The sequence below is a fragment of the Passer domesticus genome, chromosome 5 (genome assembly GCF_036417665.1).
Source record: "Passer domesticus isolate bPasDom1 chromosome 5, bPasDom1.hap1, whole genome shotgun sequence".
In the NCBI taxonomy this organism is placed as follows: domain Eukaryota; kingdom Metazoa; phylum Chordata; class Aves; order Passeriformes; family Passeridae; genus Passer; species Passer domesticus.
Window position 1 is genome coordinate 43,646,764 of NC_087478.1, and position 27,328 is coordinate 43,674,091.

Sequence of the window (27,328 nt, forward strand, 5' to 3'; positions counted from 1 at the left end):
CGGGGAGCGGGGGGGTCAGGGCGGAGCGCGGGGAATGCCCCGAGCGGCGGCGCGGGGAGCGGGGGCTGCCGCAGCGCTTTGCTGGGCCGCCCTCCCCGCTGCGGGGGAGCCCGGCCGCGCCGAGCCGAGCGGGGCGCTGCTGCCGTTCGCCGGTCCTCCGGCGGCCCTGCGCGGCCGCCTCCTCCCGCGGGAGGAAGTGGGTCTCGGCGGCAGAGGCTCCCGGGAAGCCGCCCCGGGGCCCTGAGTGCTGCTGGCCGTCCGAGGGGTCTCCCCGAGCCCTTTCGTGTAGGGCCGGGTAGAAAAGGGGCGTTTGCTCGCTTCATTTTTACCGGTTCCTTGGCAGCGTTTCCTCTTGGGTTTGCAGGGGGATTTAGTTCATCTCTGAGGCATCCCCCTGCTCTCCCTTTCTACGGCTGGCACATTAGTAGCCAAAGTTAAGGGAAGCCGGGTGTCTCTTTTGATCAATTTCTAACTCATGTTTTCCGTATTTATTGTTGTGGTGTTTTCTTTCCTTTGTCTCCTGCGTTCAGCGGTGCCCGTACCATCCCCCTTGTCCTCCTTGTGGTCGCTCTGACAGCCGCGCTGCCTTCCTGCGCTTAGAATCCTTCTCCCCTCAAAGTGATCCAGTCTGTGTTTCCTCACTTCTCAGCCCTTTCCAGCCCTGAATTTCTGAGGCTTTGTGTGTCACTGAACGAGACCTGGAAGGTGAGCCAGCTGCTCTGCACTGTGTTTTTTCACATTTCCATCACAAAGAACAAGATCTGTCAGGAAGGCCAAATCTGAGCTGATTTTAGCAACATGGTTTTGAATTAAAGTACCAGGGCATAGGTACACTTGGGCCAGAATTTGGAAAATGGTTTGCTTTTTTCCCCTTTGGACATCTGCTGATCCTTGCTGCCTACCTGCTGTCTTGCTTTTGTCAGTTCGAATTCGGTGTCATGGGGCCTTTTCCATCTTCATGCAGACCAGGGTTATGGGTCTTAGCTTCCCCACACTCCTGTGAATGCTGAGTGAGGCTTCATTCTGCAGGCAGGTCTGTACTGTGCTGTGTCTAGGTGGAGACTAGAGTACATTTTCATTTGCAGAAGCAAGCCCCTGATTTTGAGGAACTCTGTGTGCAGCTTATTCGAGCCAGGCCTTCTCCACAGTAGGGCCAAGAGGGAGCTGCCTTCACAGGAGCAGTGCCAGCTGAAAATTCCCCTGCTTCCAGCTCTGTTGACCCTTCCAACAGCACAAGCAAACCAGAATACAGACAAGTATGTTTCCCAGTAAACAGAAGTCAATTGCTCTTGCCTAAAAAAGGAGTGCAAGCATGAAACCACTTCTTAAATGCACAGAAATTCACTTTGCTCATGCTGATGTAAATTTCTAGTGAAATTGGTTTACGATAAAATGAAGTAAATATGACTCAGAAACAAATGTCCTGTTTATACCGACTAAACATGATTACCACGGTGTTTTTGCATGTTTTCAAGATGTAGGATAGCTACCTTACATTTGCAAAACTTGTGGGATTTTTAATAACACAGAGAAAGCAGACACTCAAGCTTTGAACTTTCTGGTAATGCAAAGATACCCCTTACAGATCTTATTTAAAGCTCAGGACCTACCAGTTCCTGCTAGACCTACCAGTTCTCCTGATCTTTGAATGCTAACTAGATGATGTATGTTTTGTTTTATCTTATTCAATTTGAAGGCTATTTTGGGTACGTAGTCACATTAGAAATGATAGTGTGCAAGTTTATTATGTGCATGATTTTTAAAACAAGCTTCTGAGACAGCACAGTAACGAGTGCAGCATGTCCATTTATTGCAGCACATCCAAATAAATGCTGTTCCACCTATGAAGTACAGAGAGAACGTGGGTTGGAAGTTTATGAAGCCGTGGTTTTATATATTAAAAATATCAGTAAAATATGTTCATTTTGCTTGATTCATAAGTCTGCTGTTGATACTTCTGTTATTACAGGAAAAGTAATTATGGCAAATAAAGGAAGAAACTTAAAAAATGAGCAGTTAGGATGAGTCACCCAAGAAATAAGGGGTCAACACTGATTGCAGTGTAATTAGAGTATTTTAGGGGTTTCCACTTATAATGGGGAGAATTATGAATTTTTAAGAGGGAAGAGTTTGTAATGGTAGAACACTTGATACCCATTTGGCCTTTGTATGTGCCACTACCTCGTGACCTCAGATGAAGATTTTCACATCTGGGCAAAAGACAGCGCAGAAGGAAGACAGAGTGATAGACTTAAGTTTGAAATGTAGGCACTGGTTTTGATTGATTTATCCCATGGGTCTAGTTTTATAACTATAGCTATTGATTTGTTTTATTATTTAGTGGATTATGTAGCAATCAATCATATTTCCATCTAGCTAACCATGATGATTAATATTTTAAACCAGTTTTAAGATGGATTGGCTGGTGAGTGCAATAGGTCTTCTCTCTAATCCAGCTAGAATGGAATACACCCAGGTTACATGGAATGAATTATTGCCACTGGACAATCTGATGAAATTTATATCAGCCATCAGAATCTAAATCCAGCAGTAGGAATACAGTTCTGTCAGGGGACTGAGATTTCCTGCTTTGAAAATGAACATTTTGGCTTTACCTCTACATTTCTTCAACAAAAGTATGCAGTTATTCTGTGACAGTAAAAGTATGGAGGTTAAATCAGTGGAGTTCATATAATGGTAGATGAAACCCTACAGAAACATGCATTTTTGACACAATGTATGTGGAAAGCAGTTACTTCCCTGCCAAGAGGCAAGCTCAAGATTCTGTGTCACTGCATCAGGAGTCAGCGACCTCGCAATCAGCAGCAGTGTGGGAAAGCATTGTGCTAAACTACAAGGGATGTGTTCGTTTGCAGGGGAAGGACTGAAAGCCTTGGCAGGTTATTAAAAGAGGAAATGATTTCCAAATACAATATTCTGTTTTGAAATGCAATTGTTTTTTTCTATTGGATGCCAAAAAATTCTGAAGAATGCAATATCCTCTAACTAATTGTATCTGTGCTCTGAGAAAAGAAACAGGGCTATTGTTCTCCTCACAGCACGAGCTATTTATATGTTAGTCTGTGCAGCACTCCTTTCTGTAATGATTGTCTTCCACCTATGCAAAACTCCAATCCATTTAAAATAATCAAATTAAGATAGTTTCTTGCTTTCTTACATCAGGCTGATATTCATATAAAGCGTTTTCCAGGTTACTTGGATTTAGTACAAGGCCTCTAGGCTAAATACAGTACAATTCTATTACCTCGCTGGATGGCCAAACCCCTTCCTTTCTGATGAATGGAAGCAGGAAGTAGTATCACGAAGGAGGTACCTCTTGAAAGAAGGAAAAAGGGGTATGCTTCTGCTAAGAAGAGCTGTAGTTATTTCTACCATGATTTCTGTAACTGATAGCTGGTCGTTGTTTTAGTTGCAATTTGCTTTAGCTATCTATATTTCACATAAGTATATTTTGGAAAGTTACTATTTGTTCTTGTAAACCTTGTTTTTGGCAAGCAGGAAAGAGTTATCAAAGTGAAAATAATGGGGTGTTCATTATCTACTCTTGAGATTTTCATTTGCATAGCTATACAGGTGTTTGGGGACTGATTAACTGCTGTAGAAATTACTAGAAGACTAAGCACATTACCTGTGCTTAGTTCCTATCTCTATATTATAATTTTTTAGCATGTAAATATTTGTAATATATGACATGACATATACATATTAAATATTGTCACTGTTTTCTTCCTTTATATTGCTAAACCTTTAAGTTCCTGTATGTAACACCACAGTATCCTGTCACAATGCTACTTAAATATTGTTTCTCATTTCCTCACACCTTGCATCTCTAAATTTTGAAGAATATTTATCAGTCATGTAGTTAATGATTTCAGTATCTTTACAATATCAGAACTGATGCTTTTATTTATATCTGGCAATTGTGGTATTTGTACATACAAAGTATCTATCAGTTGTGTATATTTTTTGATCCGGAGTACTGCTGAAGTGGAAAATCTAGTTTCATTGCTTGCTTTTTATTGACTGTTTTCTTCTTCCAGATGGAGATTCCTCCAGCTAATGTAAATGAAGTCTTTCCATTGACTTCAGCAAGAGTCAGCTTAGTCCTTGTAGAAGGAAGTTAATAGCACAGAGACAGACTCTTTTTGTACAGTTCTGCCTGGGTTTGCAAACAAACACTAGACACTCCTTTATTTTTCTACTACTGCTGTGAAAGACAGGACATCCTGCTTTTCAAAACAAAAGATATTAAGCCTACTTCAACTAGGTCAATTACCATGCTCAGATAGAAAATGGTGAGATATTTTCTGTAATTGTCTAAAAATTAGGTTTGTGCCTTGGACAACACATCACTATAAAACTATAGCCTAGTGAAAGAAAGATTATTTTATTCTTTTTCTTAATATTTTGTTTACATTTTGTGTTGGAGACTAAAGGTGGGGAAAAGAATTTGAGCAAAACAATGAAGATCTGCAGGTAATGAAAATTGGTCACTTGTATGTGCACATTTCTGCTGCTTGTCCCTTTCAGGTACCATTCAGGGATACAATTCTCCCTTTGTGAAACAGAAATCTGAAATGGCAGGGGAAGAAGCTCCTATTCTTCTCTGTTTCTTCCATGCAGGTTCAGTGTCTCAGACAGAATAGCTTCTTCATGGCAAGTAAATTGCTTCATAGAAATTTGCAGTCATTATTCACTGGATTGATTAGAAATGCCATCAGTGAGTCTCAGAACCTTTGTATCATTGCCAATTCGAACTACTTAGTGGATTTGAAATTAAAGCACAAAATACACAGAGACTCCTGCAGTTACAAGACTATAGGTGTCAAACATCTTGGTCTTTCCTTATTGTAATGGTTGCTCTCCCCAGAGTGTTTCAGGACTTAAATGATATTACTTTCAGTCATAACAGCTGATTCCTTTCCTGTAATACTGTTACATAAAACTTAAGTCTGTTCTAGCAAAGATGGTAGCTGTTCCAGTGAAGATGAAACCAGATCATTCTCAAATTTCTTTAATTCTGGGCAGGAAGGTGTAGAGAGACATGGGACTAAAAGAAGTGGGAGCAGAACTAAAATCCAATGTAGGGAATATGAGGAGTATCAGAAAAGGCACATGAAAATGGAACCAGTGTGCATAGTGAATGCTGGAAATAAAATGAGACACAGGGAATCTGGGGATAGAACGAAATGAACTGGGGGAAACATAGGCTACCTCAGCAAGAACTGAGTACTGCACACTTTGCTTTCTGCATGCCACAGGTCAAGGGTATATGATACATTGTTCACGTGCAGAGACTTTCTTATATATTCTAGAGATCCCTGTGGATGCTCAGATCAACTACATTTTGGAGTTTTTTGTGCACTGGTAGCTGGTTGGCTGACTGCTTTAAAATTTATAATGGTAGCTTTTGAGATGTCAGTAGGAGATAGCCTTTGCAAAACAACCACTACAGATAGAGAAGGGGGATGGGAGGAGAGCTGGGATGGATGAAAGAGAATGCAAGAGAGAAGAAACAGAAAATAAATTCAGGAAATTGGGAAGGAAGTAGATGTAGGGCTTTATCTGTGAGTCTAGGCCAAAGGCATTTTGTAATCTTAACAACACTAACTATGCAGGGGAGATAGGTAGAATTAAGATGTTATTTTTTTAACTGCCCCAGCTAGTTGCCCTGCCCTTCTGCAGAAAGTTGTTACACCCTGAGGGAGAGGAGACAGAACCATACCTATTTCCCTGTATAGTGTGGCAAGTAGCTTTAACCACCAGTGAGGACGTGGAGGCAGGTGAGTCAGATGCCTGTAGTTTCTTCCGACACACCTCCTAGGGAGGGTACCCTCTGGCACATGGGAGGGACAAAGTGCTGAGGTCTGTAATACCTTTTTAAATTGCAACAGCTAGATCAGTCAGGCTTTTCTTAACTAATTTTTGCTGTTCTATGAATCCTACTTTAGGTAGCCATGTGTATACTTATATGTTGGTACTAAATTTGGAAGACTCCATCCAAGAAAGAGAGAAAAAAGGGTGGCATAAAACCAGAAGAATATAGATGGCAGCTCCTATCTGCTCATTGGAATAGATGCTTCCTCTTAGGTACCAGTGAGAAATTTTACATAGCTACATGTGCATTTAAGATTGATAAGACAATTAATTAAACTGATATGTAACCTATAGAATTGTTCTGACACTGCAAATACCAAAGTGCATCTTCAAATGAGGTTAACAATTTCTAAAGATATAAGGATAAGAAAAGAAGAGGTCACTCATAAATTCCAATTGATTTAAGTGTGGAATTCCTCACCAATTTCTTTTTGTGTAGCTGCTTGCTTTGCCAAATTGCTGATTGATCAACTAAACTATTCTCTAAGTCAAGCACAGCATTTTTCAAGTTCTGCTTCAGCACGGTATGAAATAATAGAGCTATAAACAAACAAAAAAATTACAAACAACAACCCCCCCCAAAAAAAGCAGGAATGCCACAGTCCCCCACATATCTATTGGTTGTCATCTGTAGAGTCTAGCTGTTACCCAGAACCATGTTAAAATTAAATGGTGAGCTTTATTTAACACACTTATTTGTTCTTTCCTTCTTTACCATTCTTCATTTCAAAGCTCTTTTCTTCACTTCACAACATGGCATATTTCTGGCCATGCAGATACTTATACTGCACAATTATACTTACCTTTAAAAAAACCAAAAATTCAGTTGGAGATTTTATAGCTCAAACAACATTCATGACTTTAGAATTAGTTAAGTATTTTGCAGAACAGATAGTAATTTATGTCAATTTATAGACCATACAGAATTTAGGATAAATGTCTACTAGAAATTAAAAAAACACAAAAAACAAAAGAAAAAAAAAGGTAACTAGTTACTCAAAATTCCATATCGGTGTGCTTTAATCTTATTAGCTTCATTCAATATTTTGTTTTGAAAAATTAATCTACCTTTTTTATAATTCATCAAAACAGTTTATTTTGCTCACCAATAAGCTCTCCATAGAAACAGTTGTATCTTAGTAACATACCAAGAATAGAGTTCAGGGAATACACTGCATCTGTATATACTGCCCTTAATGAGCCATTTCTAGTTAGAAGGGAAGGTGAGAGTCTCCTTTCTGCAATTAGCAGAAAGCATAGCACTGCAATACAACATCTCAGTACTTCCTAGGTTGATCTCCTTACACATGAGATACAGGTAATTTCTGCCTCTTGCTCCTTGCCCTTGATAGGAGCATGTCAGCAAAATGACAGATGGCTGTTCCTTACAGCTGGGGGTTTATTTTTTTGGTTTTGTTTTAATTGGATGCTAGTTGATGAAGTGTGTGAACACTTATTGGTTTTGGTCCTTGTCAGCTAAATTCAAAACTGGTTTTACTACTGCCCCTGTTTATTTGGAGTTTTTTTGCTGTCCCAGGTCCTTCTACATAGAAGAATTTTGAAAATTGTTTTGCTGGTACCACCTTGTGTGGATCTGTAGCTGCTGTGTAGGGCACTACTTTTCTAGACTCCAGATGACTCTAGCTTTACCAGCTCTCTTCTCATTGTGTTGACTCTCTCCTTCCTGCTCTTCCTGTTCTTGCTGTAGGGTGCCTGTTTGTCCTCTGGCACCTTTGTTCTCTCTGTCCCTCACAAAGCTGAACTGATCCAAGGGAACGGTTACAATGACATTTGAGCTTCTCTGCAGCAATGTGTTGATATTTACACTGAGCTGGTTATTAGCAAGTAGAGCACATGACTGCATTGTAAAATCTGCTCAGTTTAACCAGTGCTTCAGGGGAAAAGAAGCGGGAAGTAGAGTGATGCAGGGGCTGTGTGTCACTCCTTACATGGTTGGTGGAGGCTGTGCCATTAATTTGTCTGGGTGGTAAGGGATGAAGCGTGCTTTTCAGCTGATTCTTACACTGCTTTGTAGTTGTTATTTGCTGCATATTCCCTGCCTTGACTGGTGCTCTTCTCTGCTTCAAAATAAACCAGACCATTTAACACTAGGGTAGAGTGGAGGGTACGCTAACCCCAGCCCTCCACAAGAAGTTTTTAAGATGACAAGCAACAGAACATCCCATGCCAGGTTTTTATTAAGGAAAAGAGTAGTTATCAGCTTTGGTCTCAGGCACAGACTAACTGAGGGAATGAAGGCAGAGGCAAGACACCTCTTGTCTCAGCACACAGTTATTATAAGAACATGTCTGGAGGCAAAAAAGAGGCCCAGGAACCCAGAGAAACCAGACAGATTTAACAAGAATTTCTCTTACCCTCTGTGTGGGGAGGCAGAGGGAAAGCATCTTGCTGAAACATGGTTTTAGAAATTTTGTATTTGTGTGGTTAATCTAAATTTGCAGCAGTAGCAAGCGAGCTATTTCAGACTATGAAATGGGGACACTGGGAGGGGTCTTTTTTATGTTTCAGGGAAATGTTAGGGTACTCTGAAGTGCCAGTTATTTTTTAGGAGGATGAAGTATAAAAAAAAAGCAGCAGAGCTTTGGAAGTCATGGGGGCTTTGACACCCCTCTCTACCAACCTGTGTATGCCCATCTAACCCTAGAGATACTCTTTTCTCACTTCTGTTTGGCTATGGTATCTCCATGCTCATGTCTCAGGCAGCTGTTGGTCCTCATTCTACAGCTTGCATCATTGCTGCAGCCACAGGTCACTTCCTGTACCTTCCATGTGGGTGGGAATGGGCAGGCCAGGGACCTTTTCCAACATGGAATGGATGTGGGAAAAAGAATAACACAGAGTGCTGACAGAAGAGCAAGAAGGCCTGCAGTGATATTGAAAAATGGTCTATGTGGAGGGAAGGGATTCAGCCTAAAGCAGCTGATCTTCTCTCCTAGGCCCTAGCAGAACCTGCAGATTGCTCCCTCATCAGCTGTCCAAGAAGGCTGTGTCCACATTAGCAATTCATTTCAAAGCAACAGTGTGGTTTGGAGGAAAATCTTGTCATTGTCTCCACTTACCATGTGGTGTTTCAGTTCTGAAAATAGTTTTGGTGCATACAAACCAAATTCCTTCAAGAGGAAATGAAAACAGAAGCTCTGCTTCCAACCTGCTCCACATGCACCCTAGTGCTAATGGGGACAAGAGGTTCCAAAATAATGTGTGAGCTGCATCATCACAAGGTCCTCTAGCACATACCTAACACTTCTTCTCAGAAAGCTTTGGAACACATGTATAGCGGAGGTGTTTGGCTCCAGTGACCAAGCTAAATATATCTAGAATAAAGCCCCAAAACATATATAATGGAAAAAATGAGGTGCCTTAGTATCAGCTATTTCATTCTACCAATCCAGTCCTTATGTGCTGAATTACGTTCTTCTGAAAATACTGCTTACCTTTTCCTGTACCTTGAGCTGGCTTTGGGAAATGCCAAATTTAACCTAAAAATGTGCCTAGAATGTTTCTTGTATCTGGCAATGGGGTTGCCCACACAACTTAATTATATGTGCTAGCCCTTTAATCACTAAAGACATCTCTCTAATCACTATTAAAGAGCTAATGTTGCTCATCTTAACTTGAATGAAAGACATAAAACAAAACCTGCCAGCAATCACAGTTGTAGGTATGCTGGTACTGTAGCCAAGGATACAGGGAGAGCTGGGGAATTGTACTCCAGGGTGTGTGAAGGCACATAGGCTGAAAACTGCACTCAGTAAGATGCCTACTCACCAAAACAAAAAAGGCAGACATAGCTGGGTGAATAATGGTGACAATGTCATTCTCTCCTGAGTAGAAACTACTATGTGCCTGCTATAAGGGTAGAAGAAACCAGTGTTTAAGCCAGAATGATGAAAGATGTAACAGTCTACATTTACCAATATAATTAGAAAATTATATAAATTCTTAACTGTTGTTTTGTCTTTTTCCCCCCACTTTTCATATGATTTCCATTTATTTATGAGGCTCTTTATTTGCATAGCTCAGTGGCAGCACTGATGTAAGCGTCTGCAAGTACCCGGTGCTCTGTGCTGCTATTGTCACTTACAGTCAAGATTTAGTTACAGCTGCTCCCAGGAGCCATAATGTGCCCTCATCCCTCACATATCCTACTGTGAATTGAAAACATGTTCTAACAAAATGTTATGAAATTACATATTTTAGATATTAATAATTAGATATTTTTTCATATGGAAAATTTTAGTGTTCTTTAAGAATCTGTAATTTCTACAGTTTAATCTTTTTTTTCTTGCCATGTCAGATAAACCTAGACATTCTGCTCTCAGATGATAGCACGTTTGGAGATATGAGAGAAACAGGGAGCTGCTGGAACATATTGCAGAAGCCTAAAGCACTTAGCAACAGAGAAAGTGTGGGCTGCAGCGACAGAAGCCGGAATGTGGAAACAAGTGACATCGAGGCGGCTGTTTGGGAAAGAAGAGCTTTTACTTTGTTTATAATTTCAGTAATTCTAAAGAACTTGGCAGTGTGGGAGGTCACTGCAGTCTCTGACTCTGCACATATCCTTTTCTGTGTGCCTGTTTTTCAAATGCCTATGATAATTATTACCAAGAATGCTGGATGTTCTAATTTCCTTTTGTATTTCCTGTTTCTCTAAAACTAGAGAAGTAAAATTAAGGTATTTGTTTTGCATCAATTTATTCTGTTAAGAGATATTCATGTGGCAGGCACTGTGTATAGTTTTTTTAAATTATAGTGATAATGTCTTATGGAGTGATACAATCATTTACCGTGATGCTTTTTAGTGCTTTGCACTAGAATATCCTGATGGTGTGCACTAATGATAGTGTGGATGTCAAATAACTGCTAAAGAAAACTGCCTGAGGTGCTGAGCAGGGTAAATTGAGTTGCGATAAAATAAAAATTTTTCTGACATCACAGTGACTTTTACAAGGGCATTCAGAAATCAGTGCATTTCTAAGTCCTGCAGGTCCTACTGAGGTAGAAATTATCTGGAGAATTTTACTCACCACTTACTGGGGATTGTTTTACCTAATGCATATGCACCTGTAAATGCCAAAATCTCCTTTCCTCTGAAAAGTTATTGTGCACATTAAATGCAGGGGCTGCACAGCTCTAGGGTTGATAAAAAGGCCTTAGGCAACTCAGGACACTTAAGGAACTTGGAAACCTTACCATAATTGTTACATTTTGTATTTAATGAAGGTTGAACTAGCCATTAGCTTGTATTTTCTTTTTCCTCTGTATAAATATCTCTTGTGGTTTGCATTATTCAGTGTGTCTACTTTTGTGGTATTACCACTTGAAAATAACAGTCAAAGTAAATGATAGAGATGTACCAAATTATTATAATACAGGTGCTACAGGAATTCCTAGAACAGAAAAAAACACAAAAAGTGAATTTATATAATAATGATACCTGAGGAACTATTAGTATTGAAGTTTAACAAATTTATCTACTCACTGAATACTAGTGTTGAATAGCTTCAAGCTACTGTTGATATTCTTTAACTCCACAGGTGACTTGTCATTAGGTAACTGGCCTTTAAAGGGAATTGGATTCAGCCTAACTACTGATATCAACTGTTTACTTCCAAAATGCTATAGTAATTTCAGTTATTAAAATGCAGTAATCACCTCACATTAGATGGCAAATTTTAAAGAAATAGAAAGTAAAATAAAATAATAAAAAACAATTAACAAAAAATGCAGTCACCAGGCCAAAGCTGGGTAATAAATGTATTACTGAGAAAGTTAATAAAGTACACAGACATCCCTGGGCTGTAAGAGAAGTGTAGTGTAGGTGTTATCAAATCATCCAGGCTCCAACAGGGTGAACCTGAAAAGTCATCCTATGACACTTACAAACAGCAACATCTTCAAGCCTTCCAAAACACACTGGGACCTCTTACAGCTCACTTATGGAGTGAAGATCATTTTGGTCTGAACCTCCCAAGGTCCCTTTGCTTAAGAACAACCCTGAAAATATGTTCCAGCACTTGTAGCCTCAGGGCAAAACACTATTCCTTGAGGAAGGTTCCCACAGCTCCCTGTCTGCAAACTTCTCAGGGTCTCAGCGCCAGACTGTCTCTCTCCTTTTTAATATCTTGCTTCCATATTAATAGCTCCAGAGTCCTGGGGAGGAAGTATCACTTGTTGAAGGAGTTTAAAGACCTGAAATTCCAGCACCATTGCTAAAATATATGCCTTGACCTACTCCCACTTAATGTTTTTCCTTTCTTCTTGCTTTCTTCTTCTATTGCTCTCAGCTGCTGCCTTTCTCTTATTATAAGCAGGACCATTATCTCTTTATCTCAGATCTCTGTTGTACCCAGCGTACATAATTGCCACCATCAACCCTTAATTCTCTGACTCAGAAAATGTAAGTCAGAGGCTTGAGGGAGCTCCACCTGCACTGCAGAGATGTGCCAGGGCCCTTCACCTTCCCATTCAGCACTCCCACTCTCTGCCTTCTATTTCAGTTACTGCTCCAAAGAACAGCTCAGATAATGGAAACTGTAGGAACAGTAAGGTTAGCCACCACACTTGCCTCTTCTGGAAGTCTTAATTTTTATTTTTTAAAAACTGCTCTTCCAAGTGCAAAAGCTTTTCCAAAGATAAGAAAAAAAAATCCACAAACCAATCAACCAGCTCCTTCCCAGTCCCCCTCCCCGCCAAAACACCAAAAAACCACTTTGAGAATTAAGACTTTTTCTCTAGAAAATGAGCCTGGAACTCCCCTTTTAATGTCTGAAGGCAGCCAGAATCACTATCAGGTGTGGAGCTGGAGCTGCATACTTGTCAGTATTCAACTTTAGATCTGAGAAATAGAGTCTAGGGACTAAAGTTGCCACAGCTAACTTTATCCTTTTCTTGGCCCAAAACCCCTGACCACAACAAACATATATGAAAGTGAAAGTATCTCTTTTAGGAAGCATTCTGAAGAAGGTATTATTTTCAATTTTTCATGTTTTTCACCTTCTGTCCAGACTGTCACTATCCTGAGCAACCTCTGGAGATGTACTTGAGAGATCTACTTCCACCAGTGTTAAAGGTATGATTTTTTTATCTTAAGGGAAGACTGGCCTCTGGAGGACTCTACTCTTAAATATCACAGGCACTTAGGATGCTGCAGAACATTTTCCTTTCATGTCCCTTCACTCCTTTGTTCTGTCTTTGCCTTCTTGCCTCTTGTGCTTTCCGTGAATATCTGTATTTTGTCTGGGCTCCCTCCTCTTCTGCCTTGAAAAGAGAATACCAGTCATATGCTCTTTTCCATCCTGTACAACTATAACAGAAGTTGTACTATCATCTACTATGCTTCCTTCTCCCTGTATGCCAAATACCATATCTTACAGCCCTTGAACTTTCCAAGGCAAATCGGAGTTTCTGCATCCCATTAACAATAGTCTCTGCCCTCCTATCATATCCATGCCTGTACATTCCCAGATCCTTCACTCTATGCACCTGTGAATACTGGCCATTAAATGTGTACCCACAGTAGGCAAAGTAGCACCCGATCAGAAATGCACAGCATGGTCCAGATACACTGAGCCTAGAGACAGACTGTTCTGGTACATCCTTCTGCTGTACTTACATTGCTTTGGTATTTCCACACTGATCAGTGCTATGCCAAGTGGCTAAGCCTGATTAGAGCTGGCTCAGATGCTGCATGTGGTGTCAGGTTAGAACTGGCAACAGAGTCATCTGACCTCTCACTGAAATGGGCACTTGGCATTTTGGCTCTGATCAACTCGTTTCGTTTTCTTCTTATGATTTCCTGAAAACACACCAATTTTCCCTGTCCCAGAATGATCAGACTCCTACAAACTATAGATAATATAAATGCTGAAAAGGGCTAGGTGGGTATTGCTGGGACAGCTGAACAAACAGGAGGAACACTTACAGTAGGATAAACTCTGGATTACTCTCAGACATGCATCTTAGTATGTGTTTTAAGGAAATTATTATGGGTTTTCTGGAGGGACCATGCATATCTGCTGCATGCTAAGGGCAGGGTCTCTATTCTCTCAGCCTCTGAAAATGATTGTAATGAAACAGTGAACAGAGCCATCACACTGAGTACTACAGTCAGTGACTGATCTTGGCCTACCAGCCGAGCTGCACAGACACAGTGCTCTCTGGCTGAGGGACAGCATTGCCATGTAGATGGCCTATGGAGGGTAGCCTAGAAAACATGGAGGCTCCAAGGAAAGTACATGATCCATTAAGTTTATCATTTTAAGGAAATAAATCAAAGATATAAAGAAAAGGATGTTGTTATTCCAGAGCTGGACAACACTTTCTGTAACAGAGCTTAATGAAGTCATCCTTTTTTCTTAACTAAAATAATGAGATTAACAAAATAGGCCATAAGGCCCTATTTGTAAACTTTAACCTGGAAACTGATATGGCACCATACACAATGCACTGGCATGTTTCCTAAGGTATTTGTAATCACTGCAGTTTTGTCCTCCATGTTAATGGTACTGAGGAGACACTAAAAATCTTCACCTCTTGAATACAAACAGAAGATGTATTTCTGCAATAAGTAAAAAATGTTTAACCTGTGGCTTAAAGTTTGTAAGCATTTCCCTCTCCTGTCAACAAAGTGAAGATAGCAGTGGTGTCTTAGGCTGTCTTCAAGTATAGATATTTAAAAAAACAACTCTCCAGAAATGGCATAATTGGTTTTCATCCTGCTTCAAAAGATTTTTTTTTTCCCAATTAGCAAAGTAGTCTATGGCTATAAAAGAAAAACAGTGTAATCAGAGCAGATCTGTACTGTGAAACAACTAGTCACAGGGACCAGATATTCACATAATGCACATTTTGGGGGTTTTAGCTAGTCTGTTCCTGGAGACTGAATGTCTGGTATCAGATGGAGGATGTCAGATGTGCTCGTGGAGTGCACACTTCAGCTTAGGTTCATTCAGAGCGACTCCAGCCCGTGCACTCAAGATCATTCTGTAACAACAATACTACAAAAGTCTGCTCTTTACCACAACCAAACTACTAATGTAGATGCACCTCCAAATTATCATGGAATATTTCTATTCATGTTTTAAACCTAGTGATTATGTTTCTGATGACAAAATTATATCTAAGTTATTTTCTGTGCTAACTTAGATGGATGTATAATGCTTTACTTCAGAGAAGTTCTGACTGCCTTCTTCAAGGAACCATTCTGTCAGCCTTATAATGGAATTATATAGGCAGAGCAGAACAAAATTTTCTTCTTTAAGGATAATATATGAAGCAAGTCTATTGCTAACAATACAGAAGAAGGAATACAATCTACCCATTTACTTTGATTCTACAAAGGTAAATACCATGGTTTTGTCTCTATATGTAATAAATATGCCAGAGTATATTAAGTGGATCCACTGAGTAAAAAACCAGCTTTTTTAATGAATCCATATCTAACAGATGAAGAGCCATATGTCCACCTGAAAGCATTTTAGTAAAATTTTCAAAACTTGCTACCAAGGTTTCATCTACATTAGTGGGGCCAAGATCTAGCCACTTTTTATAATTGCATTAATTAAACATGGTAAAGTGCTAATAGCAATTTCTGGTTTTCCTAAGGTGTCATCATGTAGAGAAAAAATAATTGTTCACTTTTGTTAATTTGAAATTCTGAGGAAGCAAAAGGGTAAAGATTACAGTTTTAGTTTTCTTTTCACATGTATGTAATATGCAAAACAATGACTTGTTCTTAATTTTCTAAAATTCTAAAGTATTAAGATAAAAGTTCACAATTACATAATTACATATATAATTATTAGAAATAATACATATAAATATATATACATATGAATATATTATTAAAATTAACTAGAAAATATAATTATATATAATATTTTTTAAGTATTGAAAAATATGAAAAATCAAAAAAACTATGTAAAAGTAAAGAATTTTTTTTTCTACTTCCTTGAATAAGCAATGCTTAATAACAAAAAAACCCTACTCTTCCACATTGTGTCATTTTCTGCTGTTGACCTCCAGGCTGCTAAATCTCCTAGTCCAAGGTCAGGCTATTGTCCAAAACAATTTCTGTCAGCTGCTTGAAAAAACCTCAATCAGCAGATACTTTGACCTTGGAGTGAAATATTCTTGCAAGCAAGTGCGAAACTAGTAAGAACAGAAAATGGAAGCAATGGTGTCAAAAAGTTTCAAAATTCCTACTGTCGTGCAGTAAGAAAAGGCCTGAACAGAAATGCATTTATCTAAAAATACTGGAGGGCATAACAAGCTTATTTTAGGTGCCCTTTTGTTGCCAATAGTTTATTCCTAGAAGAGTCTATTTTGATCCTGTGAGTACTCCCAGACCAAATGCACAACAGAGAAAGTCATGATAAGGATGCATTTGGCTACTCAGGAGTTATATATACAAACAATAGTGTAATTTCCCCAGGATCATTTCTATCTACAGCATTTGCAGCAGCTCAGAATTATAAACAGCAAATGTGCGTCAGGAGAATATGAATAAAAATGCACTGTCATACTTGGCTTCAGGAGAATTTGGGAAGATCTTCAGAACTAATTTATTTCTTGGAATAGGCTATACTTTCTCTCATTTAATGTTTGGCTTGAGGATATTTATGAAATGAAGAAAATGTATCTTAAACAAAACATGCCACCACTTTTTTTTCCAAAATCAAATGTAACTATGAGATGCCTACCTAGCAATCAGCTTAAGCTGAATGTAGCTAAAATAGAAATCCATCTCTGCTACTTCACATTTCATGGCAAAAAACTACCTTGGCCATCTCTGCTCAATAAATTGGATGTTTTCTTTAGCTAAGGACTCTCTTTAGCTTTTTTATACATATATGTAAGTGTTCCACATTTTTAGAGTGTTTCTAAGATGCAGCTTCCATGCACATCACAAAAAAATCTTGTGCATACTTTCACTTTTTCATGAGTGGAAAGGATTTACAGGGCTTTTATGCTAGATATCTTTACAGCTCCTCTAGACAAGCCTTAGGTGTAGCGTCTTCTTCAGAAGAACCCCTATGGCTTCCTGAGATTTGAGACAAGATCTTTAAGTGAGACATGAACTTTCCTCCATAGTCTGTCTAGTGAACTGAAAATAGTATATCCTCAGATGAAATATTTGCAGGTTCCTAGAAGCCTTTGCAAAATAATCTCATTATGAGTTGACGTCTACTTGAGTAGAATTTACTTGTAAACTGGAATGAAGCATGTCTTATAAAAATTATGAGAATAACATGAACTGTAGGCAAACTCTCTCCTTGAAGCAGTATTTCCATTTTTGAAAAGTCGCTCACGAACTTTCTTATTTCCAACTGCTACCTTTGGCACTTAAGTTCATAATGAAGATCTCAGACCTCTTACAAACTCAAGCAGCTATATAAAACCCGTACTGTATCTCCCTCCCCAAAGACTGCTTAACCCACTCAATGCATAACGATACAACTTGAGTGGGTGAGTCAAATCTCACAGATTGTTCACACAAATATTACACACTCCTACACCTTCTTTGCAGTGGGGGGAAAAATTAGCTGAACAAGATCACTTCTCCCAGATTTCTCCCATTTTCTGCAAGTCAACTGAGATTAATTTATATGCCTAAGAAAATTTTCCTAATGATAAAAGAAAACTTAGAAAACCTTTTTGTGAGCATTCACACTCAGATTTTAAAAGAAAAAAACCACTTTAATATACTGTAAACTTGAAAGCTCTCACATCATCTTTAGAGTTTGGCAGTGAAGCCTTTCATAGAATACAATTAAAACACAGAGACAACTGTCACCCCAAGTTTGAACACAGATCTGTAAGAACCTGGCACTGGCATAGTTCTCAGCACTGCAGTTCTCTCTTGTGTTGATCACTCTTTTCCCTTCCTGGTACAACACTGACGAACTAGATCAGAAAGGAAGCCAAGAACCCTTTTCAAGTAAAAACTTAGCATTTTCCTTCTCTTAGTATTCACTTGCATTAGAACTGTTCCAGATCTGCTTTCATTATATGTTTAAAGATCATCAATTGCTTGTCAAAAGACACACATGCCTCAGCTGTTGTTAATCTATCTATGTCCCAGAGTTCAGAGACCGTGCCATTGTCTGACAAATTTTGCATACTGCTCACTGACAGGAAGAGCACCTAAATATTTTACAAATGTGCGTCACTGTCTCAGTAAAGGACTTGAACTGCTGCTTCATTTGAAAAGCAGCAGTATGGTGTCCTAAGTAAGCCATTCCCACCACCTTTTCACTCTTCCCTACCTTTGCAATCAGGCATGTAGCTTCCTAGTTCAGGACATGTTTCTTCATGGTACAGCAAAAAAATACAAGTGCTGTCAAAAGAGGACAGTGTATCTCTCAGTTCCTTGATAACTTTCCTATGGGAAGGTAGTAAGTAGCTCTTAGATAAGGGCGGGAATCCACAAATTTTGATTGAATATAAACACAGATTTAAGTAAGGCATCTGAGTCTAAAGACACTTTCAGTAAGCTACAAGCAGCTTTACCCAAAACAGCCCAGAAGGAAGGAGGTGGGAAGGAAATGCTGACTATAATCTCTCATAGCTGCCCATAAAGGTCCAAGATTCCCATGTGTCTCATTAGCTATAGGTGCCACAAGTGCCACAGGAGGTGATAGCAAGAAGCTTGCAGGTCTGCTGCACTGCTCTGCTTCCTGTACAGTTAGTTATTTGGAAGGTACATTAATTCCAGCATGTGTTTTGCCTCTGTAAGCTCAGCACAAGTTCTTATTTTTCCTCCTGCCATCAGACAACTTCTTCATATCTATAAAGTGCCAGTGCTCCTGGCATTCAGCAGCTTAGTTCACTTGTTCCAGCTGCTTTTTATGGACCTTTATCAGGTAACTTAGAGCCATTACATTGATTCCCCTATAGCATGTGAATAGCAAATGCTGTAGTGTCATATAAGACGCTGTGTTTCCTTGACCTTGTTTTGCTTGACTAACTCACAAAGTGAATTTCTCCATAAGAGTCACTACACACCTGCTATTGCTTCTTTCTCTAGATTTTCTTCTATTTTTTGCATCCAACAATTCACTCCTACTCAAAGGGGAATACCCTACCCAAAGTGGATTCCCACTGGCTACTAGGACCAGGTAAGCATACTGCAAGTAAAGTAAATGCAGATCTCAGTTCTGAATATGCAGAACATAAGTGTGTTAGGCATTATTTTAAATTCTTGTGTCTTCATTAGCCTATCAGCCTGAAATACTAAGTGATGGCACAGAATCATTTCAGCTCAGACTATTTTTCTTGAAAGCATAAAAGAAAAGATGACATAAATGTAGCTCTTTCAAATCTCTGGGGACTGTCAAGTTACCCTGCAGAAGTATGGTAATAATTCTGAGGCATCCATGACTGCCTCTTGTCTGTGAATATCAAAGAGCAAAGTCTATAGGCACCATAATTCAGGTGTATATTTGCTACAAGCATCCTAGACAGGGACCTGAACATGCATCTCACAATTATCCATAGGAAACAAACTTTGATTGATGTACTAGATAGGGCTCAGCAGACGTTACCTCAGCCCCTGTACCCAGATATCACTGAACACTCTTCCTGCCCAGCTCTGCTGTGATCATGCAGTGTTTCCCCCCTTTGTTTGCTCTTAGTAACCACTGCTGTTCACACAAGTGGAACAGACACACGAGAAGTAAGCAGGCAGCTTGATGAGTTAACAGCAAGGTTTTCCTCCTTTACAGCTCAAGCATACTCCTGGCCCCATAGCCTTGAGAGCAGACACTTCCTATATGGGTTTTTACTAAGTTAACCCTTTGTGGGTACTTCTATGTCTGAGGCAGTTTCTTTCTATCTGACGTGGTGGTATTAAAGCACAGGTTGCTACACCCTCTCAGTTTGGGTCAGGGGATTTACCTAAGTTCCATTTCTTGGGATCATGTCCATGCCAACGCTCCATAATCTATCCTACTTTCTCCCTAATGTTATTATAGTTCAAATTACTATCAAAATGTTCACCTACCAATGATAAATAAATCATTAGGTTTCCAATCAACAGATCACATATTTTTAGGGTGTAGGGGCCCTAATGTAATGTAATTCAAAAAATTGCTATAAACTTTCCAAGCCATACAGGTATGCTCTATCTTTTGAGGAAATGATCCTATCATGATTACAACTTCAGGAGCTACCACTCTCACTGTTTTGTATACACCAAGCTTTTCTCTGTAAAGATCAGGTTATATGAATTGAATGCTTCTGGAGAATCTACACTCCTTCTGAACTTAAAAAGTTCTAATCTATAAGCCTTTTTGACTTTTGGACCCAATTAAGTGTCCAACACACTGAATGTTAGATGGAGACTATCTGAAGTTTAAACTCCAGTCTTCACCAGAATGGTATAATAGGAATCAATATTGTAAGCATCCAGAACTGAAATAACATACACACTGTAGTGTTTGTGGTAGTGTAGTTCCTTGCTATGGTCCACCCTGGATGCTGAGAGGGTCAGAACTGCCCTCCATACATTAAACCTCCACCTAGCAGGGAATGCATACTTTGATCCTGTCGAACTCTGACCCAGGAATTTTAGACTAAACAATCTTCATCAGCTGGCTGACCAACTACGCCCTGGTTAACCTCCCAGTGGTTAAAGCTTTATCTTTACATAGTTCTGCAATCTTGCCCTCTGGGGAATGGCTATCCTCCCTTTCCCTTGTTGTTTTCTGTGACTCAGTTTGTTTCTATGGCTGAAAAGCTAATCCAGATTGCAAATGTTATGTTCACTCCACCATCTGCTACCCAAATATTAGAGATATGTAAAGTTTTACTCAGCAGTCTCGTTTCCAGTCTCTCAAGTTCCCCTTGAAGCTTCCAGGCACTGCTGGTTTGAGAACAGCACTCTCTGCATTCCATGAATGTGAATATCAGCCCTTTGGGATGCAGCACCATCTAGTGAGGTAAACTAGCTCAGAACTTCATAAGGACTTGAAACAGATGCCACCAGCAATACTTACAGTGGCACAGGCCACTTTTCCCAAGAGGCCAGTGTTTTATTAGTCATCTGGAATCCATTAGAGGTAGTTCTTTGGTTAGCATGGCAAAGCACAGGCAAAATCTTTGAATGTTGCAGTTGCTGCTCTCCAAGCCAAGTTCTCACATTTCATTTGTTCTGTAAAATTTGTTTCTGAACACAGTGATTTCTAAATCTCTGCTTTGCCATGTCTTTTCATTGCAGACTTCATTTTCTACCTCCTGCACAGATACCTGGGGAACCCACTCCCTCTTGTACCTTGTTTAAATTTGCTCCTACCTAAATGCATAGCCATTGTCACTAGATCTTCCCTGAATCTCACAATACCTGTTGGATAATGGATCCACACAACTCCCAGCAGGTAACAATACTAAATCAATGTGTAAAATGAGTCAGACACATTAGTCATAAATTAATCATATTTTTGCATCTTCCCAATTTTCCAAGGATGAATAGTATTTAGATTATTCCCATGTAATTTCTTTGACCTTGCTAATGCAGTACTTTCTGATTCCAGTGATTCAGCATGCTGATGCTGTGTGTCTCCAGCTGTTGGAAGGATAGTTATTTTGCTGTCATCTGTGAATGCATTTTTCAAGTGTTTCTTTGCTTTACCCATCTCTATTGATCCTTTTCCTTGATTCGCTGTCGAGAAACTGCCTCCAAAGGCCCTGGTTGCCAGGACACTCTGCTCACTTACCATATTTCTCTCACTTTCATGTTTTCAGTTCAGCACATACGTCCCTTATGCTCATCATGATGACGAACATGGCAACAAAATCAGTTTCCTTCACATCCCTCCCAAACCTTTTTACCACAGCGTCTGTAAAAACACACAGGTTGCTATAAGCACCTCCTATAACATAAATACGGGCTGGTAGTTTCCTAGTTTGCCACCTTTTCTGTTTGTTTGTTTTAACAGACATAACCACTTAGAGGATAAGCACACTTTTATCTTTTATGCATAGCATAAAAGACTGTCGTTTGTGCAGTAGGCACAGCGACACAACCAGTAGATGCTGGCTGCCACCGCTGGTGAGAGAGGCTGTGGAAAAGCCGCCCCGCGCGGTACCTCCCGCCTTGTCCCGGGCGGCCCCGCGTTGCCCGGAGACAGCGACGCGCCCGGGCCGGGCCGGGCCGGGCCGAGCAGAGCCGGGCATGGCGCAGCCCGCCGGGCCGCAGGCCCCGCACGCCGCTTTCTTCGGGCCCGTGGCGCGGGGCAACCCGGTGGTGGACAGCTTCGAGACCGAGCTGCGGCGCGTCCTGAGCTCCCTGCGGCGGCTGCGAGGCGCGGGGGAGGCCAAGCCGCCGCAGCACGACCTGCACCGCCACGGGTAGGGCTGCGCCGCCGCCCCGAGTCCCGCCTCGCCGCTCCCTCTGCCCCTGCCTCAGCTCCCTTTCTCGGCCGCACCCCTCCTCCTTCGCTCCGTTCCTTCAGGCGCCCCGCCGCTCCCGGGCTGCCCTTCCCGGCCCGCCGGGCAGCAGCGGAGCGCCACGCCCGCCCCTGCTCGGCTCCCTCCTCACGCCCGGGCTGCGCTGGGAGTCAGCGCCCGCTGCCCTGGGAGATAGCCAGGAGTTGGCTCGCCACACAAACTTCCCCAGCAGTGTGCCAAAGCACCGGCAGTCCGTTTCCTTTTATTTATTTATTTATTTATTCATTGTAACGAAAACCCCTTGGAAATCTGAACACCGTTTTTTTTTGTTTTTGGTGGGTTTTTTTTGGTTTGTTTTTGGTTTTTTTTTTGTTGTTTTTTTTTTTTTTTTTTTTTTTTTTTTTTGTTTTTTGTTTTTTGTTTTTTGTTTTTTTTTCCCCAGTGCTTTAGGGGAAAAGCACAAGGGGCTGTGGAAGTTGGCAGCACCATTGTTGGTTCTGTCAGAGCTGCCTGAGCTTCCTGGTGGGAAAATCCCTTGACAGAGCTGCAGGGACTGGCAGCCCACCAGCGAGTGCGGCTGCTCGCTTGTGAGGGTGAACTCTTGTGGGCACGTACGTGCCTTCAAAAGTAGGGCTACACGAGGGTAACACAGCTACATAGCGCACAGCTCTTTTTGTGCATATGTCTCTGTCTACGTTGGTGTATTTTTATACACATCGATGCAGGCAGAGCATATGGCAAGTATAATAGTGCATATTTGTTTGCTCGCATACATGCATATCTGTGGGTATGCATAAGTCGAGATTTTGTAATGCAGTTAAGATAGAGCAACTGGAATCAGTGTATGATTCATAGTGCATGCATATGTCTTTTACAGACTGTGCATTTCTCATGTAGCTCTCCCTGCTGCATTTAGGCACATTGTGATACAAGAGCTCAACTACTTATTTTAAGGTAAAGAGTTGATTTTCTATTTTTATCTGAATACTATGTTGTAGGTTTACAGGTCTTTAATATAAACCCCACAAGTTTCCCAAGGTATCAAAACTTCCTTCAAAAACAGCATAGGAGCTAGGTTACAGGGTGGTTCCCTTATCACTTATGTGCAGCTTCTACCCTTGCATATTTCACTCAGCAGTTTCCTAGAAATAGTCCACAAATTACCCTACTCTGAAGTAGGTGTATACATTTCCAGAAGTTACTCAGATTCTGAGCTTGGCCTTTGCCTGAGCTGGAGATCTTTCCTGTTCTAAGCTATCTGGCTTCCTATTTTTTTATGGGGCATACTCATCATCAGGTCTAGGTCTGGGTGGATCATGTGGATATCAGTGTCCACGTTTTTGTCTCTAGTGTTTTGAATGTTAGTATGCTTGCTTTTTATACTGTTTCAGCAGCTGATTTCAGTGGTTTGCTATTTTGGAGCCTTTTTGTAGTTTCAGACCTTTTTATTTCAGCTTTAGCTGATAGGTATTATTATATTGAAAGCTATTCTCTCCAGGTCCACTTAGAAGAAGTAACACTGCCAAAATTGCCAACAGTGGTTCTTCTGTGTGTTCTTCGTATCTTCTGGTCGGGAGGTGGCCATGCTGTATCTAAGCTGTTTGCAATATAGTGCTAAGTTACCAGTTTTTGTGAACAGTGTCTCCAAGCCTTTTTTGCTTTACCTCTCAAACCTAGGTTAGTTCTGTCTTATTCAAACTGGTATTTTGTGGACGTGACCCATGACTGTGCATACCTTGGCTGGCATGAGAGCATTTGCACATCTGAGGAAGAGTGAAGTGTTCATCATGGAGATGAGAACTCTATACAGGCCTTGATCTCAGAAGACTCTGGTGGTAATGAGCCCTACCAAAATTCCAGGACATCAGCAATATTGAATAACATGAAGCTCCCAGTAGCTGTGCATCCTCAGGCATTCTTCATTTGTATAGGGACAGTACAGAGGTAAAAGATTGGAATTGTCATTATTAGCATATGTTCAGGCAGTTATCAAAGTCAAGACTTTATTTGTGATTGTGAAATTTCAGGGTTTTTTCTCACTACTGCTTCATTGTTTGATAACTCAAAATTGGAGCATGTGCTGCTTGCAGAACCAGCTGTAGTCTGGCTGGTCCTAAGAATTTCTGAAGGCAATGACTATTACAGATGCTTTCCTATATGCTCCAAAGACTTCTTGCTATGCCATTTTTCAGTCTATCTTTTGTGGCATGGATTGGGATCAAAGTGTTCTTGTTCTTCAAGCAACAAGAAAACCAGCTTCCATGTGGCAAGTATTTTCAATTTAGAAAAATAAAATGAACTGCTTCATTCATCCAGCACTTTCAAACTTTGGTGTTTATAGGTCACGAGAAAGGCCATAATTTAGGCATTTAAATGTTCTAATGTAGGAAACAAAAATTACTGAGGACTTCCCTTTTATCACAAATATTTTCAGTTGGAAATAGCAATCAAAAGTAATTTTTCCTCAGCTAAACAAGAAGTTGTTTTGCTCTATTTCTCTTGGCAGCAGGGCCATCAAAGCTTTGCCTTGAACTATTGATTTTATCTCATGTTGTGTGGCTTAGCCACCCTTATTTAATAAGATGGCTTTTGATCAGTATCAGAGAATTCTTTATACTTTTAGTAAAGATTTTAGCCACGTGGGTCTTATCCTGTGCACACTATTATGGGATGACCTTAGGGAATTTTTTTCTATTATGGATGGAAATAAAGAAATGTCATCTCTGAGCTTCAACAGTCCATTATTTTTTTTAAGAATTCACTTACTTAACTTGTTACTCTGGTGTCCTACAGGCTGTTTAAAGGAAAGGCTGAGGAGCTTTTTGGGAAGTGTCTCACTCTCCTCTTTTGTCTGTGTCAAAAAAACATTCCTGTGTCATGAACTCACTTGTAGTCATGGTATTGTAGATGAATCACTTTACCTTAACCTTCCCACTGAAGCTGAAAGTCTGGTCAGGTTCATCAGTACGTTGCTAAACTAGTTTTTTACAGATTTATTATTTGTTTATTATATTATTATATGTGGGAATCTCTTGTTAACATGAACATTTGAGAGCTTCATCCAGGGTTATTCTTGATACCTCTTTTCCTTCTTTTTCCCCTCTTTCCCTTTCCCCCCCAATATCCATCAAATCTCTTGGTCTCTGAAATTTTCCAAAATTCTTCCTTTTATAGTCCAAGGGAGCTTTGCTCAGCTGCCTGACAGATTCCTTTGCTTTGGACCCTCTTTGCAGACACTAACTGGTGTGGAATATTTTTCTCAGTATAAGAACTCAGCATCCACCCAGGCTGTTAATTGTTACGGATGGACCAGGAGGGACTCATTCCCATCCATTTGGAAAGTACCCTTCATTTCACTGGGCTATGGTTTCCTTAAAAAAAATCTCCTTAAAAATGCCTTAGAACACTTTATTCTGGTTGTTGCTTTTGGCCTAGTTTGTGCTGTTACTGCATTTTTCCTTTAGGATACAACTCTAGGATGCCCTACTTATTTCCTTGCTGCTTACTTTCAAGAACTGAGAATTGTGCTGAGATGATACTTTTAGAAAAAAAAAGAAAAGGATTACAATTGTTGCATTTCTTAATTGTAAAGATAGTTTTGGCAGATTTCTCATAAAGCCATCTATTTCACCCTGAAATGTGAAAGTGGCTCACAGCTTTCTGTGTGGAAAAATATTATTTATTGTGCTTTTTTGTTTTAATTGGGAGAGTTCTTATGAGCTGAAATGAAGTTATATAAGAGACTGTGAGAATGCATTCCAAGTGCTTGAATGTCAGAGAACAGTTTAAGAAAGTGTCTTGTGTTCTAATCTACCATCCCAGTCTTAAGAGAAGTTGAAAAGTTCCAGACACCACACACCAGTAAGCATGTGGTTTATGCATGACAAAGGATATTTTTCAGATGTTAATTTCTTTATATGTTAATTTATATTTCTTTAGTTGTTTCCTTTCCTCATAAGTTGCTACCTGTAAAAAATTTGGCTGTAGCAGTACCACAAGGCACTCTGCTGACATTTCTGTACAAGTGATTTGTTGAGAATAAATATGAGAGATGCCTGATACTGTGAACCCTTCAATACTGGTAGTGATTTGCTAATGGGATACTTTTATGAAGAAGTCCCAGTGCTTATTGGCAGTCTGTCTGGGCAGTTATTGTTTTCCAGCTAGAATGTAGTTTTCTTAAAGAAGTGTAGTGTGGGGAAGTTGTACACATGAGGGCACAAAGCCATCAAACCATGGCTGGTAGGGACTGTAGTACTGGCACGATATAGTCGGTGTCTCTGTAGCAGAGAGAAACTGCTCAGAATCACTTACCATTTCTGGGAAGCTTGCTGATTCAGCAGAATAGGCAATTTGTTACACAAAGACATCCTTGATGACAACTGTGGCTAGAATAATAGACAGAGGCAACAGAAGAGCATCACAATTATTGCCATAAAATCCTCTCTGTTTTAGAAAGTGTGTCATTTGGTTCTCTCTGAAACCTACCCCTTACAATTTAAAATTCCTGAACACATTCTTCTTACATGACTCATGGTGTAGCTCTGTGTACCATGAGCTCTCTATACCATAGCTCTATATACTCTGTAGCTTTATGGTTTATTCCATGGCTACCAGCTTGCAAGGTTGCAGCCACCTGACCATACATTGTTATTTTGGGATTTTTTTCCTGCTCGTAACATTTTCCAGTCCAATAAATGCTGTGAACTGTAATTCATTGACTCTGAGATATCAAATTGTTTCTTCCAAGAGAGCTTCTCAAATACTGGCTGAAAGGTGGGACAGATTTTCTGCTTGTGACTGTGCTTGAACAACACAAGGGGATTTATTACTAGGACATTTTAATAAGAATTTACATGGGAGAAAGTTCATCCTATTTAAAATGCATGATAACAACTAGAGATAGAAATGAAACCCAGAAATGTCCTTGTCTGCCTGTTAAACCTGGTTTTAATGATCACTTATTTTGAAATATGTAGAAGTTCAAATAGATTTGGAAGAAAGGAGTTTTCAAAATTTG

General features: G+C 40.1%; 1 protein-coding gene and 2 long non-coding RNA genes across 6 annotated transcripts in view; 2 read left to right on the forward strand and 1 right to left on the reverse strand.

Moving 5' to 3' along the window:
- The first annotated feature begins 3,362 nt into the window (after positions 1 to 3,362).
- LOC135300397 (uncharacterized) lies at positions 3,363 to 10,860 on the forward strand. 2 transcript variants are annotated; one of them, XR_010362281.1, is made up of 3 exons: positions 3,363 to 4,316; positions 4,552 to 6,111; positions 10,217 to 10,860. It is a non-coding gene; the product is annotated as an uncharacterized LOC135300397 (long non-coding RNA). The 2 variants fall into 2 exon arrangements; XR_010362280.1 differs by having other exon boundaries at positions 3,363 to 6,111.
- An 865-nt stretch (positions 10,861 to 11,725) lies between these two features.
- On the reverse strand, positions 11,726 to 21,969 carry LOC135300398 (uncharacterized). Of its 2 annotated transcripts, XR_010362283.1 has the most exons (4): positions 21,636 to 21,969; positions 18,189 to 18,259; positions 12,916 to 13,179; positions 11,726 to 12,072 (listed from the first exon to the last, which is right to left on the reverse strand). It is a non-coding gene; the product is annotated as an uncharacterized LOC135300398 (long non-coding RNA). The 2 variants fall into 2 exon arrangements; XR_010362282.1 differs by lacking the exon at positions 11,726 to 12,072 and having other exon boundaries at positions 12,239 to 13,179.
- Positions 21,970 to 22,078: 109 nt separating this feature from the next.
- CFAP54 (cilia and flagella associated protein 54) overlaps positions 22,079 to 27,328 on the forward strand; it is a 101,538-nt gene continuing 96,288 nt past the window's right edge. For both annotated transcript variants that reach the window (XM_064419779.1, XM_064419780.1), the window contains exon 1: positions 22,079 to 22,269. In XM_064419779.1, coding sequence (XP_064275849.1) covers positions 22,094 to 22,269 — 176 coding nt within the window. In that variant the 5' untranslated portion in view covers positions 22,079 to 22,093. The remainder of the gene's footprint in view (positions 22,270 to 27,328) is intronic.